At 38.6% G+C, this 18,730-nt stretch overlaps 1 protein-coding gene across 4 annotated transcripts in view; it reads right to left on the bottom strand.

Moving 5' to 3' along the window:
- march8 (membrane associated ring-CH-type finger 8) overlaps positions 1-18,730 on the bottom strand; it is an 86,101-nt gene that overhangs the window by 54,494 nt on the left and 12,877 nt on the right. For all 4 annotated transcript variants that reach the window (XM_023327057.1, XM_023327052.1, XM_023327054.1 and 1 more), the window contains exon 2: positions 7,159-7,356. In XM_023327057.1, coding sequence (XP_023182825.1) covers positions 7,159-7,254 — 96 coding nt within the window. In that variant the 5' untranslated portion in view covers positions 7,255-7,356. The remainder of the gene's footprint in view (positions 1-7,158; positions 7,357-18,730) is intronic.

Raw genomic sequence — 18,730 nt, 5'->3', positions numbered from 1 at the left:
TTTTGTAAGCGTGTAGGAGCCCTTAAAACCCACTTCATTAAACGTGTGTGTGCAGAAAGAAAGGAAGATTCAGGGGAATGCTAGCAGCAGGTGAAGTATGTGCAGTGAATACAGAGCAGAAAACCTTCAATGGATGCAAACAAAAAGTTGTTAGCTTGTTTCAGTCAACACTGCTTTTAGTTTTAGGATATTATGGATGCAGAATGCACCGTGCCAGGAAAATCTGTGATGTGCCATTTGTTTTGTCACATTCACATGTTTGCTATAAAAACGGATGCAAAGATGCTTCAGAGTTACATCTTATTCCTTTTCATTAGCCAAGTTGAAATCCAGACAATTTATGAAGTATTGCAATAGATACAAAGTAAGTCTACAATATAACTCTGACCGGAGGTAACCTTATCAAAAACACCAAGCTCTTTTCAAACTTTAATACACCAGTGATAACCCACTGTATTTTATTACTGACTAGAAAAATACTCAATCCTGAAGACAATTATCTTATGAGGAGATTCTTATTTTATGAAAATATACTATAATAAATCATGCATAAAATATAGCACTTATTGTGTCCCCAGTTTAAGTCGTTTTAAATGGTATTAAAGTTTCTAACTAAATTCAACTTCCAGCATTTGTTCTTTTGCCATCTGTGATTTTATGCCACCAAACCATCAAGTATCACTTTAAGCACCCATTTAAAAAAAAACAAAACATTAACAAAACAAAGTGGTTTTGTTAATGGTGATGGTGGTATGATGATGTGGGGAATATTTTCATGACCCACACTGAACCTCTTTGTACAAACTAGTATAGTTGTTGCTCATGTCGTTTCCCTCATCACAGAGTATCCATCTTATAACACTTACCTCTAACAAGACAATGTTAGAGGTAACAATGTGACAAACATTTCAAAGGTTTGACAATGTGACAAACCTCAAAACAAAACAAAACTTTTTCCAACCTAACAATGAGTTTGCTCTCCTAGAATGCCCTCCATAGTCTCCGGACTTCAATCTAGACACTATGACTTGTGAAGATTCGATCAAAAGATCTGCAACCTTCATATTGCGACTAAACTTCCAAATTTTCTGTTTGCTGAGCCATGGTGGGTTCAAAACAAGAGTTATCTGATGAAAACCAACGCGTTACACAATGCACATCTCAGCATTCACTCTGTTGGTCCAACATCAAAGACAGGAGGTTACAAACAGTGTTTGCGTGCATGTGGTCAGCAGCAGCTCACCTCATCCCACAGCAAGGCGATGTGAATGGCTGTGAGAAGGTAAATGTAATCATCACAAAGCACACCCCAAGTCACCACCTCCCACTGACGTGTCCATGAAGGGGCGTCGTCTTCACACTTGATAGTCCGGTAGATTTTGTTCAATTGAGGACCAAAATTGCAGCGTTTTCATTTTCACTTTCACACAGCACCATGTCAAACAAACCAAACCCTCTGAGAAACTCGTTTACTCCTGACTTTCTAGACAATGGAACTAGCGTTTCAATAAGTGACAAAATAGGGCTGGTGTGAACACACTTATTTGATTATTTCACCTTGCATTTCACATAACATGGACCAAAATCTCAGACAAATGTTTGACACCTATGCCATGAAGAATTAAGAACATATTCAAGGCAAAATGGGGTCTACTGCATTGCTAATAAAGGTTCTACTAATAAAGCGAAAGGTGAGTGAATGTTATTGTTTTTAGCTAAGTATCGGGACATCTATACATTTAGTTACTCTGTTTTAACACTAAACATTGGGTTCTGGAGTAGATGTTTAATATCGAAACCAATGGCCTCAGTTTTAAAGGTTAAACTATTAAATTCACGAACAACCTGAAACATTCACTCTACGAATGAGATGATTGTTTTCAGGAACAGTTTAGATGCCGGTATGTAGGTTTTCAGATTTACTGGGTGTAAAATGTAAAGTAGGTTAGTTTGCTGACACACAACATCCTCATCCTTATGAAAACAGCAGCCAGAATAAAGGCAGCCCCATTCTGCCAAAGCGTTATCTCCGCTCTCCAGATTCTGCTTCGTGCACCGGCTGCTGCACCTGTTTACACTCACAACATCTCCGGCACAACAAACTCAACTGTGTCACAGTGTGAAGATTCCTCTGTGCGAGTGAGAGAGGAGTGAAATTGAGTTCACACGTGATTACATTTGTGTAACAGGAATGCCAACAAGATTGCACACGCGTGTGCCGTGGAGGCATATGTGAGAGATAATTTGAAGGTACTTTACTTTTGAAGAGCACCTTTAGCCAATCACATTTTCAAGTTAGACACTGGTGGAATTTAGTTTACTCCTAAAGTACTCCAGTCACACAACATTTACCGTCAACACTTCTCTTCCTGATAAGTGAGCATTTCACACCTAGTTTATAAACGGGTCTTAGGGCTTTCAAGGTAATTATTCTGATATTTCCACTTGCAAACCTGAAGGCATAGCAAACTGGATGGGATTGGTATTTTTGCCTGTAGGGATACAAAAATAAAAAATATTTTTTTTTTTAACACTTGCATCGTTTAAGCAAACAGTATTTTCCAGACACATTTAACAGCTCCATCATCTCAGCCAAAGCCCTTCCAACCTATCTCAGAAACCACGTAGTTCATTAACTACACAAAGAGAGACACATGAAAAAGGTCCTTCATCTAGCCCACAGGCGATGTTAAAAGTTTTTTTATTGGCAGCCGACGGGTTTTTGATCTCGTCCAGCAATGCTCAATCAGTGGCCCGGCAAGTCGGTGGCATCGGATGTTATCAAACCGATAAACATCAGAAGACAAACAGGCAGTCTTCCCTGTCCTTGACTGAGAAACTCACTTACTGAGAGATGAAACCTCCAGAGCTCTCCCCTGTGCTCATTAAAAATGTATGCGGCTTCAAAAGTTTTGGCATCGTGCACCACTTTGCCAAGCGAGTGCACAGAGTTAGAGAGATAAACTGCTAAATATGCTGCCAGTGCCAGATGTAAATAAGTGTGTATAGCAGAAGAAAAAAAAGACACAGCTGCATCTTCTGATGCTAGCTCTTCGATTCACTGGGCATAATCCATGGCCATCATGTAAATTACTGTTTAATGAGCAATGCCGCAGAGGAAGTCAAAAGACCTGCGGTAATGGGAGCCAATATTGTTATTGGATCTGATCCAGACTTCATTCTTGGATCAGATGTTGTCCTGAGGCCACCCATGAACCTTCATCTGGAACGTTAGGCTTATAACTGAATAAAGTGTTACACCGCTAAATAAAATAGACATAGTAATGTTGTGCATTGTTTTAATGCATCATCTGATGTTTTTTTTTTCTTTAAGATTTAGAAAAAAATTTCCTCCACTTTACAAAACCACAAAGCAAAAAAAATGAGCTGTAAATTGTAGGCAGCCTTAATGGAATGTATTTTGCTTATATTTAGATTAACAACTGTTTGGTTAAACAATTATGTATCAACTTATTTTTTAATACAATTAATTGAAGTTGAAGAAATGCATTGTTTTTTCCAAAGTCCATGAGCAAGCATTTTAAACATTCAGAATTTCATTACTGACCAAATTAGCCGTCATATTTTCCACCTCGGAGCAGACCGCAGCAGGACATAACCATTCTGGACTGAAGCGTCTCCACAACCGTAACAAATGACAGCTCTACGAGCGGCCTCCTCCTGCATGTTTACATTTCACCCTTTCCACCTTCCAGCTTCTGTCAGAGCTTACTTTACCATCACGTCATGCACAATCCATTCACTGCGTGCCTTATCGAAACCCACAGACTCAAATAAGTCTGACCACGCTAGCCGCAAAGAATGAGAAATGTCAGGGAACTTTGCTTCTCCTTTCAAAACTTAAAACTGATGATTTATCAACCCAAACATGAGTTCTCAATTGGAGGACAAGTAAACTGAGTCACTGAGGGTAAATTTTCAACAAACTATCTTAAGTAGAGCTGATGAAGGGGCCAACAGGAGGTCAGGACTGGTTACATGTACGTTTTTCTTTTCTAAAAGACCAGCTTCAGACTCCGAAGGCAGGAAAGTTTCCCATTTTTTATCCCTCCCTCCAGGCATCAAAGTACCAGTTGTGTTGTATAAGAAGGCCGGATGGATTTGAGTCTTGTGACTAAACTGTGGGTGCACACACATACACCCACGCACACACAGCCTGCCAAGACCTTCAAGCTAATCAGTATTCTGGGTTGACACTCATCTTCCTTTCTCTTCTTGCTTTCTTCTTTTTACAAGCCGCTGATAGTTCCACAGGGAGTGAAGAAATTGCTGCTCTTCATTCATTTATTTCCTCTGTAGGAATTATAATCAGAGGCTAAGCCACCAGGAGACGTGCAAATAGAGGATGTGATGCCAAGCAGAGGCCCAGAGCTGGACCTTTACACTTTTGGTAAATTGAAGGAGAGCAGTAAATCTCTGCCAGGAAGAGAAACACTGACAGTCACTTTTATTTCCTAAGACATTAGAGTAACCTTTCCGTGGCTGATCTCAGAGTCTAACAGCCCCAATCCAGTTAACTATCTCCTGTACACCAAAAAACATCCAAGTATGCAGAGCCAGGATGAGATTCTACACAAAAATAAAGCGTCTAATCCTTTTTAAACACACCTAGCTAGCTGTAGTTTTAAAAACACTTAATACGAAACTCTGTCATATGCTAAATTTCTTAGCACAAAAACTTACTAGGTTTTTCTAGTGACAGAAATAACTATACCCCTAGTTATTATGGTCAGTATTAAAATAGCAATTATTAAAATATGTGCCAAGATGTTTGCCAACATTCTATGCACCTAAAGACATTTCTGCAAATAAGAATGTGGTAAAATACTTATGAATATGGTTTTTGTTGATTATTTTGTTTTAATGATCACTTTGAGACAAGATTGAAACTGAAGCATAATTTCAATGATGCCTGACTTCAGTGACAGAACCACCGGGCTGACTAATATAGTTGATATAATAATGACTGCTTACATGAGTTTGAAGACAATGATTAAAATAGAAATAATTTTAAAAGTAGTTTCTGACAACAGTTTGGAATGCTTCACTAAAAGAAAATGTCTGTTTGCTTTTTAATGCCGTCTGTGGGTTGCTGTGGCCTCAAAGCATCAAGAAGGACTTTCCACAGACCAGGAGCATCGGCACAGAAAGCTCTGTCCCGAGTGGCGCTCAATTGGATTCTGGTTTTTGAAGCAAGTGGGAGTGAGTGGAGAGGAGCGGAGCAGAGGGAGCGAGCTGTGGTTTGTGGAGCGAGTCTTCGAGGCAAACAGGGGCATTTTCATGCATGCATTAATGAGTGAGAAAAGTGTATTTTCACACTCTCATCAGCATCCTAGCTGCAGACTGTTGGAGATAGTGCAGCTTCTGAAAACTCTTGTAACAGATCCAAATGAATGGAGCATTACAGTAATCCAGTCTGGAAGCGACAAGGCATGGATCAGTTTTTCTGGAACTGCTCGGGTGAGAGCGGACCGAAGTTCGGAAATACTATGAAAATGATTGAAGGAGATCTAACAAAGTAAGCTTACATAAGATTCAAAGATGAGGTGGAGGAGAATTTTAACTCCAACTGATGGGAATAGAGGATTGTTATGACACAAAACATAATCCTGGGTATAGGCGATGAACGATGCCTACCATGATGGCTTCTGTCATGGAGGTGTTTAATTAATTTAATTAATTTATATTCATGTCCCTTTAAGTTTTTTTTCCCAATTATTATTGTTCATCTGTGGTTTCTTTCATTTTGTAACTCCAACCGAAAAAAATGAAAAGAAAGGTGACAGATAAAGGATGAATAAAATATGCATATAAGTTTATTATTTAAAAATTAAGAATTGATAACTTTAAAAAAAAAAAACAGAATAGGGAATAAATCCAGAATCAAATATTTTTCTTCAAGAACCCCACGGAACCCTGGACTGTGTTTTAAATTTTACATCAAAAGCAAAAGCTCAACAGATGAAGGAGGAAACTGTTTCTATCCCAGAGATCTTACTTCCCCACTTCAAACTCGCCTAACAGGCAACGCTACTGAACAAAGCTCCAGCATGTAGTGCCGTCATTAAAATGCAACAGCAGAGAGCCGACAGGTGATTTTAGAGACACAGAGGGAAAGGCTGCTCAGACTTTGACTACGCTCTTTAGATGAAAACTCTCAGCCAAGCCCAAAGGAAGGGAACACTTGCTGAAACTGTAATCGCCGGCTCTGAAATTTTTATTTTGCCACATTATGATAACAGAACAAATGGGAGAACTGCCTCCTGACTTCAGTTATACAGAATTAAATCTCCTCTTTCTCCCCTATTCGCAGGCAACTTTTTGCCTTTTTTGCATACAGCTATCATGTAAATTAACATTAAATAAGCCAAAAAGAATGCCATAGTATGAAAAAAATGTTTTTCAAAAAGTAAAGTATGCCACAAAAAATGTATGTATGTGGATCAAAAACTACCAACATTAGCATGGTGCTTCCTCCTGTTTGCTACTTTTTTATTTTAAATCATCTCAGCTGAGATCACTTGCTGTCAGCTTACTAAAATATTTATTCACCAGCGAGCCACAAACAGCACTGAAAAATATAGCTTTGGATCCCGTCCACTGGAGTTATTTACTACCTTTTCACCAAACTGCCATTACAGAGGAGACATGACTCACTACCCCAATGCATCATCTGCACATCCAGCCAGATTTTTGGAGAAGTCGAACAGTCACATAATCTCAGAGTAAAATTAACAAGAGAAAAGCCAATTTGATTAGTTGTGCCTCTTTTCTTATTTTGAAGTTGCATAAATCTTTAATAAAACTGCTTAATTAATGTTATCTCAAAATTCTGTAACTGTTCCGGTTTCGCAAGATGAATATTAATTTGCGCGTTGCTTTGGGGGAAGAGCGCCTTATCGCACTCTGACACTCATCTGTAGACGTTATGTGACGGGAAAAGCTTGAATTAATTTGGATCCTGTCTGTTCATCGTGTTGTATTTGTTTTTTTATTCACACTGTACACAATGTTTACTCAGAGATGTTCCCCTTTCAGCACAGAGATCACAATCGCTGCCATCGACTAACTCTGCACGACGAACATTTCTCATGATGCAGCACAGCTTTGAGATGATTCATGCTTCTCTCCTCGTACCTGCTTGTCCTTGTCTTTCGCTTTCCCACTGCCCGACATCCGCGAGGAGGTGACATCCCGTGGGATGACGGAGATTTGGTGCAGTGGCATGTTCATCCCAGCGCGGGCCAACCAGGGTTGCTCACAAACACACGTCCTGTGCTGCTTCCAGAGCAAAGCGCATGGTGGTTCTAACTGCAACACCTCGCCCGATCCTTCCTGCAGGGAAGAGAAACCGCATCAAGATTTGTTCCAAAAAACATTGCACATTGTTGCAAGAAGGCAGACGTGGGAAACTGTCAAGAATCTCTGATTGTTCTTTGTTTCTGAATGCTTGATGTATTCACATTTTCTATTCATGAGTTAAAAATGAGTAAAACAGATCCCATCACAGGCTTAGCCACAGAGATGTGTTCCTCTGGTAGAGGTACAGAGTCCGTTACATTTGGCCATTTCATGCTTAACTCTGAACATCCCACTCAACAGAAACTGTTTTTTCCACCAGTGTTATGCTTCTCCACATTGAAATCAAGCTCTGGTTCGGTTATACGCTTGCCTTGAGCACAGGATCAAAGTGTGACATCCAGCTCAACGGAGTGCGACACAAGCCAGAGAAAATTGTTGAATTTTCACGAAGAATGAATATGAAACTGTGTCAACCAACAGGTCATTTATGTTATTTATTCAACAATGTTTATCATCTAATCTGACTTATATTTTAAAATATGCCTCCATATAAAATGCATTTATATAATCTGTATTTCTAGATATAACTTCTTTCAGTTAATCAGCTGCAAATGGTATTACATTATATTAATTCGATACACAGAAGGAAATACAAGGGTTTATTTCTTTTAATTTCCTTAGACTTAACAGATAATTAAAAAAAAAAACCCACAAAATTCTATTTCTTGTAAAATTATAACAGCATATAAAACTAATAAAAAATATTAATACAGACATTTTATTTCCTAAACAAGCACAGGGATTAAGGCCGACTTGACAGCTGTCCAGCAGACAGTCATCGACATCCTAAAGGAGGAGGTAAGCCACAAAAGTTCATTATTAAAGAAGCTGAAAGCTGACAGAGTTCTGTCAAAATGATGGAATGTTGAGTGGAAGGAAAAAGAGTGGTAGAAAATATTAGGCTAACTTAAGGCCAGGTAGGTGCAGGATTCATATTATTGTAACACAAAACCAACTGTAGACGTTGGGGAACACTTATAAGATGGTGGCCAGGTCATGTAGCACATGACCTGGCCACCTGAATCTGCATTTCCATTAAAAATGTGCGCAGAACTTTATCGATAAGACACTAATGTAAAATAAATAAACAATTTGGCAATTGTGGCGTTTCCATTAAATAAGAAGCACAACTGAAATCAAACATGAATAAGTTAACTCAGCCAACAACAACAGCCGGTTGTTGATCACGACTCGTGTGATGCGAAAAAAGTTTTTCCAACGCAGTTTTTCAAAAATACACTAAATTCAATACAGTTGAAAAACCACCTCATCCCATAGCACAAAACATGAGGTGTTTAAATTGCCGTATTTTCATTAAAGTGGATTTATTTTCGTTATTCCAGTTTGCTCAATTCTATGATCAATGGAAATGGAGCTTATCTCATTCATTCAGTTAAACCCTTCAGCCACAGAAAGTCAAAGCGGTGCTAAGAAAAACAAAAGAACTAAACTGTTGTTCAGTTCTATTTTCAGATGAAAGATTGAGTATCATTTGGAAATCAAAATCCCAAAGTCAGGAGGAAGAATCCAGATTGCTTTAATGCAAGTCTGAAGCTTCCACAGTCAGTGATGATATCTGGATGGTGTTGGTGTCATCGCAGCAGTTTTAGCGCCCTTCATTCTAGGTGACAAGCTTTAGGAGATGCTTTTTTTTTATTTTCCAACAGGACTCGGTAGTTGCCCACTCCCTCCTAAAGTAGCTGCTTTAATGACCATGTTATCACTGAACTTGATTGGTCATTAAACCTAACAGGGTATCTATGAAGTATTGTCAAGAGGAAGATGAGGGACACCACAGACATCAATGCAGATGAGCTGCTCTTAAAAACTACCTGAGCTTTCTTAACACTTCACCACTGCCACAGCATCCTCTCCTGGATTTCTCTACACATGGTTCGAAAATACAGGAAAAAAACCAGTGTAGTAAATAATTGAAGAGCTGATCCCTGAAAAGATTGAGAAAGAGCTGTGTAGGAGTGGAATCAGAGGCAGGATTTTCACAGCAGACAGCAGTAGCGAGTGAGGTTCATATTTGGGTATTTTCAGCAGCAGCAGCATCATAAAACCATCGTCGTGAGTTACACTGATCGTCCATTTTAGCTTTTCTTTAATGCAGCCATCTGTACTGCCACTGACAGCAATTAGGCTTTACTTCTTCTCACAACAAGTGCCCGACTGTGTTGTGTGTCTGTGAAAGTGCTCGTATATGGGCCAGTCTGCCAAGCGGACCCTCGAGCTTCAGCACATGAAAATGACAGGATTAAGAAAGCAAAAAGCAAGCGGACAGATGGGAGGTCAGTAAAATTAAACCAGCGTTGACTGGCAGCAGGCGGGGGGGGGTTGGTGGTGGGCGTGGGGGTGTCTGCGTGGGCTTTTGGATTGAGAATGCCACACGGGTTCAGCGAGGACCCGGGCTGAAAGCTAGATCTCTCACTTCAGCTCATCACTCCTCTGTCTCTGGCAAGTCCTCATCAATATGTAGAGTAGAAATGAACTCGCCAACAGCGGCTCTGTCGGCTTCATGTGCAGCAGCTGGCAGGCGAAGGGTTCGTAGTTTTATTAAGAAACTCCAACACAAAATTTCAGTGGTAAGAGGAATTACTGCCGGTGATTGTTATGAACAAGACAGAAGAGAACGACACTTTAAGCAGAAAAAAAAAACAACATTTAGGCCAGAATCACAACTTTTATAAAAGTCGTTTGTGTTGTAATAATTCAAATATTTTTATTTGAAATAAATGTTTACTTGCTGTTATTATTACCCTATGAGATCTCTACAGTAATGCAAGCTAGTATTCATGTATATTCCCATTGTACATAGGTCAAGACTTACATAAGGGTATACATTTACATATTTTACATTTATATTCAGGTGAATAAAGGTTAATGCCTAACTGAAGGTGGTACAAAAAACAAGTTTAATCAGGAGTGTCCCAAGTGCAGCTTAGGGGTTATTCTGTGATCCTTTTGCAGAACCACCAAACTATAGTTCAAGGATGGTACAAATCCGACACACAGCTGATAAATATCAAAACTTTTGTGTTTTTATGGTACGTTTTTCTCTGATAAAACATAATCCTATTACAATAACTGGAAAATATTATGTATAAAACAAATGTCATTTTTAATCCACCCCTCCCCATTTCCTGTCCAGCAATCAGAGTTGTTATAAACATACTTTCACAAGAGGAGCATTAGGGGTTTTGATATTACACTCCACTTAATATATGTATAAAAAAAATATTACAAACTGCTTTGAATTCATTTCCATTGCAATGGAGATGGAGATAGAAAAGAAAGGGAAAAGGGGAAAAATGAAATGGAGAGGTGGGGAAAAAGTTAACGGGGAAGGAAGGAAATAAGGAGTGAAGGAGAGCTAGAAAACACCCAGGAAGTCTGATTCTACACCTGCAGAAAGAAAATTTACAAAAGAAAACACATTATGCTCATATGACACTTAAAAGTAAATGGTACCAATTAATACAAGATCTATTCAGTGACAACAGCAGCCAAATATAGAGTGTGACTCTGAACAGATGAATCTAAACACCTGCGGATGCGGGTGGGCGTGTGTGTGTGTGTAGGGGTGTGTTTGTATGTTTTGTCCATGGAAATGTTTAATTACAGGTATGAGGGGGCAAAAATAGGGCAAAAATAAATGGAATAAGAACACAGTATCAGCAAACCAGGTGATTAGGAGAAAGAATAATGCTATATACTAAAAGTAAAACCTTTAAGCTTATCTTCTCTTAAGCTTAAAACGTACCAATGTAAAATGCTGAGATATGGCTGAAGGTCAGTGTGATGATAAACAGAAACATTTTCTGCAACACTAACAAGTTACAGTTCATAAAATATTAGGACCCCCCCCCCGAGAGATTTTTTCTTGGAGCAGCATCATTACACTTCCTGCTAGGTTCCCGACACAAAAGGTTTGCAACGCTTACAAAAGCAGCATTTTTTGTCATTACCTGAGCTGTGATACAAAGTAAATGAAAGAGATGAACAAAATGAATCACAATTTTCTCCGTCGCGATCTAAATTGCACTCCCACAGCTGTGGTTCACTCACAAGTTTTTGCAGGCAGATGGAAAAGCTGACATGCACCACTGTGATTAGCAGAGAGCTGCTGCATCAGCAACTTAATTTCTATAATTTATTTTGCACCTCACTTCATCACATTCAGGATGGTGGGTTGTTTTAGCCCATCACAAGGCTAACCTGCTGACCCATAACCATACACATTCACATCTAAGGCAGTTAATTGTCACCCGTTATGTATCGCACATGTCTTCTGTGTGAAAACAGGACGAAAAAGAGAAAACCAAAGAATGCACACAAGCAACAATCAAGCCCAGACTTAAACCCGGGATCCTTATTGCTGTGAGGCAAAAGCACCATTCTACTGAGCGAGCTCTTATCAACCTAGCAATAAAAAAATTGCTGCAGTAAATCCATCATTGTCTGCTCTCCTAATTTGAATTGTGCGTTTGCATTTTGTTTTAAGTCTAGCCACTTTGCCGAACAATAACAAGGAGAGAGATGTGGGTGTTGGACAAAACAAAAACATTACCACATAGAGCACTTAGTTAGTAGATATATTTTTAGGATTAATAAAGCTAAACTCATTCTGTCAAGCTGCCAGGTAGTACTGTGGATGTACCATCAAGGTGTGTGTGTGTGTGGGGGGGTGTGTATGTGTGTCCTCCAGGCTGTCTGCCAGTCACAGTTCACAGCCACAAAATGACAAGCTACGATCGCAGCAGCACCTCCACCTTTCTCTGACCTCCTGCGGTTTCTGTTCTTACCGGCCTGTTGGTATTTTACAGGAACGACGGCTTTCACCAGACAGAAGGACCTTTAGGCTTGTTACACTCAAGAGTTAAGCTGGTGTTTATAATCAGCCACCAGCTGTTCACAAACCTGGCAGTAAATGTCTCCATGAACCTATTTTCATCAATGTTTATTAATTTTGTTCCACCCCAAAAGCTTAAAGAGTAGAGAGAAATTAAAAGTGTGCTCTACACATGGAGCATAACTAGCAGGCATAATCAGTCTCAGAAGTTTAACAAACTAACAATTCTCTTTAGTAATTGATGAAACACACTCTTCAGAGAAATTATAGCCCAGAATAGTTACAAAACTATTTTAGTTTGTTTCACGGTAGAATATAAATAGGACAAATTTTGTAAGAATGTTGATAAAGATTTGCTCTAGCACACTTGGGATGCCTTTAGTTAACACTGCTGTTAATTATTAAGTGGAAATTTTTTTCAGATCTACACTGAAGAAAAAGAAAAGCAGTGCAAATCATCAATCAAAATACCTTTTTATTAAGGCGATAATAACCCTAAGCCCACAAAAGCTGTGAAGGTACCCATGAGGATTACTTTCAAGAATAAAAGGGAGAGGTTTTTTTAAATCATTTTCTTTACAAGAACTCAATCCACTCAAATGTGACCAGAGGTGCTGCATCAGTAACTCTACATAGATCGATTGTGTTCTCAGGCAGCTCCATTCATCTTTAGATGAACGACCATTATTCATGTCTTGTACATTTGGGTTTGGTTTTGTTTTTAAATTGTGCCTGCAGACAGGAAAATAGAGATGATCGACAGAGATGAAATGTAAAAAAAAAAAAAAAGAAGAAAGAAAAAAAAAAACTATTAGCTCCCATTGTCCAGCTGGAGGACATTTATCTAACCAAAGACAATTTTGGCTTTCCTTCCATCTTGTCCTCTCCCGGGGCAGGTAAATCACATCCAGGACTCCTCCAGGTTCTGCTCAGCTGAACTCTGCTGTTTCGCCGTTTGCCAAGAGACCTCCTCTGAGATCATGCTGTCAGATAAGATCCAAGATACGGGTGAGGGTCTGTTCTCTGGTTCTGAGGCGCATCCAGCCAGAAAACCTCTGCTGTGTATCAATCAGTCCTAATATCACTGCTGTACAGACACAGGTGAGGTGTCTCCCCAACGGTTCAGTGGGTTAGTGAGGAAACTTACAAAAAATTTTTTGATTTAAACTGATTTTTAAATAGATTTGTGAGAAACAAAGAAACGTTAAATAATTTCTTACAGCTGTCATTTTGAGACAGTTTTTTTGTTGTTTGTTTTGTCACTGAGAGAAGATAGTTACAACTAAGATGAAACAATTTTTTGTCATATCTTTCATCATACTGCTGGCGGCGTAGCTGATCTGGCAGCTAATTTTCAGCTCAATGCCATCCCAGGAATCAGACTCTGATTAGACACAAAGATTAACAGAGACTCAACAACAACAACGCATTCAAGTCAAACCAAATCTGTCATCAAATATGACATTTTCATAAGACTAAAGATACAATAGTTTACCAAACTGGTGGACAACAGTCAGTGATGTTCTATGATCTCTTAAGCATTCATAGTCAAATGAAATCAGAAATTACCATAATGTTTAAAGTGTTATCATGTCTGTGTTGTTTATCTGCAGCAGTGTGTGATCTCATAATGTGTCAGCTTCTTGCCCTCAATTGTCTTTGTGACAATTTGCTTGACATTCATGACCTATTTTCAAGAAAACTCAAATCAAGTCTTTCTAAGTATTTGGGTTTCTAGAGAGTTGAATGTTCTAGGAGTTGATCATATGAAAACAAAGCCCATCATACATCTAGCCATTATCTCATACCCAATTTATATACCAAACATTCATCCAAAAAATACCCAGAGAGAACCATGGAGAAAGATTTCAGGCTGGGATTCAAACCCAGGACCTCCTTGCTGCAAGGTGACAGTTCCACCAGCTGTGCCACCATGGAGCCCAAATATTATCTGAGACTTCAGGCATAAAGATAAAAAGAAAAAAAAAGCAAGTTGGGCCTGATAAAAGCATACGTAAAGATCTTTGCACACTTACGACCTGTGTTAAAAGTTCAATCTTTTGTTGCAGCATCATACACTACAAGAGTTCAAACAAATTTACCCAAATTAAATGTATTTTTATCAGGAGATAAAAAACCCTGTCATCTTAAGAAACTACCCCCATCAACCTAGCGTTATTGGATTTAGAGCTGCAGGATCAAGGCAACGATAAAAATGTTTGCTCTAGCATCTTTTCCACGTTTACCTGGCCGTATGTATCAGTTCACTATCGGCTTAAAATTGTTAATGATCAATTTTCAGTTTCCTAGTTGAACCCAACAGATTTGTAGGTTAAATCTCCCTGTGTTTTTTAAAGAGATGATGACGCCATGCACTCTAATAATGCTCCCAAAGGGGTTTAGAAGAGTAAAGGTCTCAGCATTACAGATCCTTCATTGCACTTAGCAGTGGTTATGAAGTGCATTTCCATGTTTTCATCCTTTGTTTCACACCAAACAGCTGGAGTGTTGCCAAGTTGCCCAGAACCAACAATTACAGGTCAACTTAAGTCTCAATAGGGCTTTATGAATTCCCCATGGCTATGTTTGCAATTGCGGGACAGAAATGTTTTCTTAATGATGTGCCTCAGAACATCATTTGCCATGTAAATGGCTTCCAAGTTTGTTGTGGGAAGCTGTTAATCTCAAGGAGGCACGTTTTGTTGCAAAGACTCATGTTTAAAAATGAATCAGAGAAAGCATTTATAAATTCAGTGAAAGAAGTGGCACAGAGCACAACCCCATGCAGCATATTGATCATGGTTATGGGTGAAATCAAAATAAACAGCAGATAAGAGATAGCAATCCATTTTGTTTGAGTGCTATTATGACTTTTTATTAATGCTGAACCTCAATGTTTTTGCAGCTTTTTTTCTGCTCAGCTTATCTCAGAAACAAAACTAACTCTGGATTTTAAATAGTTCTGAAACTATGTTGCCTAGTTGATCTGATAAACCCAGCTTCTTATGAATGTTGGAGACTGTGAAGCACCAGTTTATCTGTGCAAGAGACGGGTCAGAGAAAAATAAAAACAAAAAATGTGGGATTATATATTTGGGTCCTTACCAAATATATAAGTTTGACAAAGTCTTCTTGGTCAAACTTCTAGTGCTTCTAAACTTTAAAATTACTGCATTTTTGAAGATGTCCACATGCCACATTATCCGCATCACATTTAGCAAACACCTGTCAATAAGCTGCAGGTGTCCACATTGTAACTTTTATGTACACAAAAAATATTTTATTTTATTGAAATATGTACCAATAACATACAAACGTGAATTTCCCCATTGTGGGACAATAGATTTTTATTCTATTCTATTGATTTTAAGGTTTGTGAAAGACTTGGAGACAAAACTATTGACTTAAACCAAAATCCAAATAATTAAAGAACAAGCTATTTTCTGTACTGCCAGAAAAATGGCTAGAAATTTAAAGAACAGAGACTTTCAATTCCAGTTAAAAACCAAAATTAAAAATTATAGTAGTCATGTAAAACCATTTCATTAATGTTCTCTTGTGAAACCTATAACTCAAGTCTAGTCTGTATTTATGTAATTTTCTAAAATGTAATGTGAATCAATTCACTTCTAATCATAAAGGCAAACATAGAGGCATTCAATTGCCTTTGAATGAGACCTATTACAATTATTACACTATCAAGTGCATGTTTTATTTTTTATGTTTTGAATGAGAAAAACTGGTTTGATCATTTGCCCAATAATCTTTAGATTTAAATCATTACAGTACTCAAAGGGCAGGCTCTTGAGGAAAAGCACAGACAAAATTGTGTTAATGTTTAAACATAGGGTTGCGTAATTTTAAGAAAAAAACAACACATGGCAGTCTTACTCTTAAATATGTCGGTAATAATTACTCGTCCATGCGCTGTCTATGCATGCCTATTATTGCAGGGATCAAACAGGGGATGATGCCCATCTCCAGCTGTCATTAGGAGAGAGACAAGATCCCCCCTGGACAGTTCACCAGTCCATCACAGAGCAGCACAGAAAAACAACCATACACACACACACTCATACTTGCACAGCAATTTACATAGACCAATTAACCAAACAGTTCTGAATTAAAATATGAGACCTTCTTGCTGCAAGGCAACAGCATTAAACACTGTTCCAGAATGAAGCTCAGCAGGGAAAATATGTCTAACAAATAACCTATAATTTCCTCAGTCCAATTGTTTTTCCATCATCCCAGTGCAACCAACACTCTACATGAGCTTTCTGATCTTGGTAACTAAAATCTACATTTCGTGCTGACAAGTGAAAGTGGCCAATTTTATTTTTGGAGAGCAGATTTTTCAATGTGTGGCACTAGAAACTTGCTAGGTAATGAACTACAGCACAAAGGCAGATATTCTGTAATTGACATATCATACCCATTGATAAGGGAGAGAAAATTTGGGTTCAATATACTGTCCTTTTTGTTGTTTTTTAAAGGTTTTTAGGGCCTTTATTCCACAGTAGCTGGAGAGGAGGAAGGAGAGAGAAGGGGAAGACATGCAGTAAATGGCCCGAGACCACTGAACCAGGGACAACTGAATGAAGGACAGCAGGCGCTATGTATGATGCAACTGCTCTGTCCCTGAGCTACATGATGTCCCCTTATGCTGTTCATAATTAAAATGAAACAAGATTTATCAAAGAATGCCACAAAGGACTCCAAATATAGACATGACGATGTTGAAACGAGCAAAAAAGTCTGTCCAAGCAGCAGCACCAGGACACAAAAAGACAATTCCTTTATATAGTGTTTTAAAATAAGTGGACTAGGTACTCAGCCTTGGGGTACACCCTTTATTATTTTTCTATGACTTCCCACCACTTATGAAAATACAAGATATGATTCAAATCTAATGTATTAGAATATATTTCACTCACTGGCAGTGAGGGGTCAAGTGCGAATCAACTCCTAGAAACATTAGTGGAGGGGAGGGGACTCTCTAAATGTTCAAAAGAAAAGATGGAATCATCCACTAAGCAGTGCAGTGGTGCCCTTAAATTTCAAGACAGCAAACAAAACACAAACCAAAAGAACGTAGAGAGCCTGCAGGGAGACTGCCTGATGGCTTTATTGTATTGGTACTTTCAGCAGCTGAAAAGAAACAATGCCAGGAGCAGATTATATTAGTTTCGCCTGTAAGTACATTGCCCATAGGCCAAAGTTAAATTTGTTTTAGTGTGCATTGTGCAAACAAAGTCGCCCCACAAAAGTGCATTGTTGCCATTTACTGCTTTCATCCAACAAAAGCCAATTAGAGTTTGAAACTAATTCACAAAGATTAAAGCAAATCTGATTCAATCAAATCTGATGACAATTTATTCTTCATTAGAGATAATTGCAGCATTCAAATAACATGTTTCTGACAGAAGACTCCAGCAGCAGACTATGCAACAGCTCAACCAGCTGCATAATGGGCTGTTTTCTCTTTAAAAAAAAAAAAAAAAAAAAGCTGCCGTCAATTGAGACTGATTAAAAAAAAGCCCCAGTTAGAAGGAAAAACAGTCGCTTCAAGACTCAAAGAGAATTTTATGACACAAAGACGTTCGCATCTTTTTGTGCACAAGCTGCCTGACAAGAAAAGAAAAGCAAGCAGACTCTGGATGTACCACAAGCAGGATGAATAGTAATTCCACCGGAAAAGCAGAATAAAATATTTGTAAGCAAATGAAAAGAGGAAAATAAAGCAAACACATAATTCTTCAGTATGAAGACAGGAACTAAAATGGCTTAACACTTAGTCACTGCTTCTGTAGATAAACCGACGCACCGAGCAGGCCGCTTTGGTAATCTCAAAGTACCAGTAAATGCTGTGAAGGGAGAAGTGGAATAGAGGAAGCAAGAGCTCCAGAGTGCATGCAGGCAGATTTAAACAGCAACTCAGAGTAACAAAGTGCATGAATTCAGCTAGAGGCGTCTTAATGCAGCACTTTGTTACACAGCTTGGTAACCTGTTAGCACGATCTCCCAAAGGTACAGACATAACTCTAAAACCACAAGTACAGATTCGCATTTACATGTTGGGAGTTTAGCCAAGGCTGATATCCTGATTGAGCAACAGAGAGCGAACAGGTGCAGCTTCGGCGAGTCAAACAGCAAAGACCGTTTGGAGAGGGTTTTCATGCAGCACTGCTATAAAAAAAAAAGAAGCAAAGGTTTGGCCTAAACACTTGAAAAGCAATGCTGCTGCTTAATCTGAGGAGCATAAAGATCAACAAGTGGAAGCTTTTATAAATGCAACGCGCATTTGCTGAATTGAAATTATATTCATATCTATCTAGGATGTGATGCTTGAGTCAACTTAGACCTTTAAATGAAGGTCTAAGGTGGACAGTACCAAAAGACAAAAAGAAACAACATAAGAAAAATATGACTGTTGATCCCTAATTTAAAGTCAGTGTGAGAAAATGCGAGAGTATTTACTGTAAGTAAGAA

This window comes from Xiphophorus maculatus, chromosome 22 (assembly GCF_002775205.1).
Source record: "Xiphophorus maculatus strain JP 163 A chromosome 22, X_maculatus-5.0-male, whole genome shotgun sequence".
Lineage (NCBI taxonomy): Eukaryota > Metazoa > Chordata > Actinopteri > Cyprinodontiformes > Poeciliidae > Xiphophorus > Xiphophorus maculatus.
This window is presented reverse-complemented; position numbering and strand designations above follow the sequence as displayed.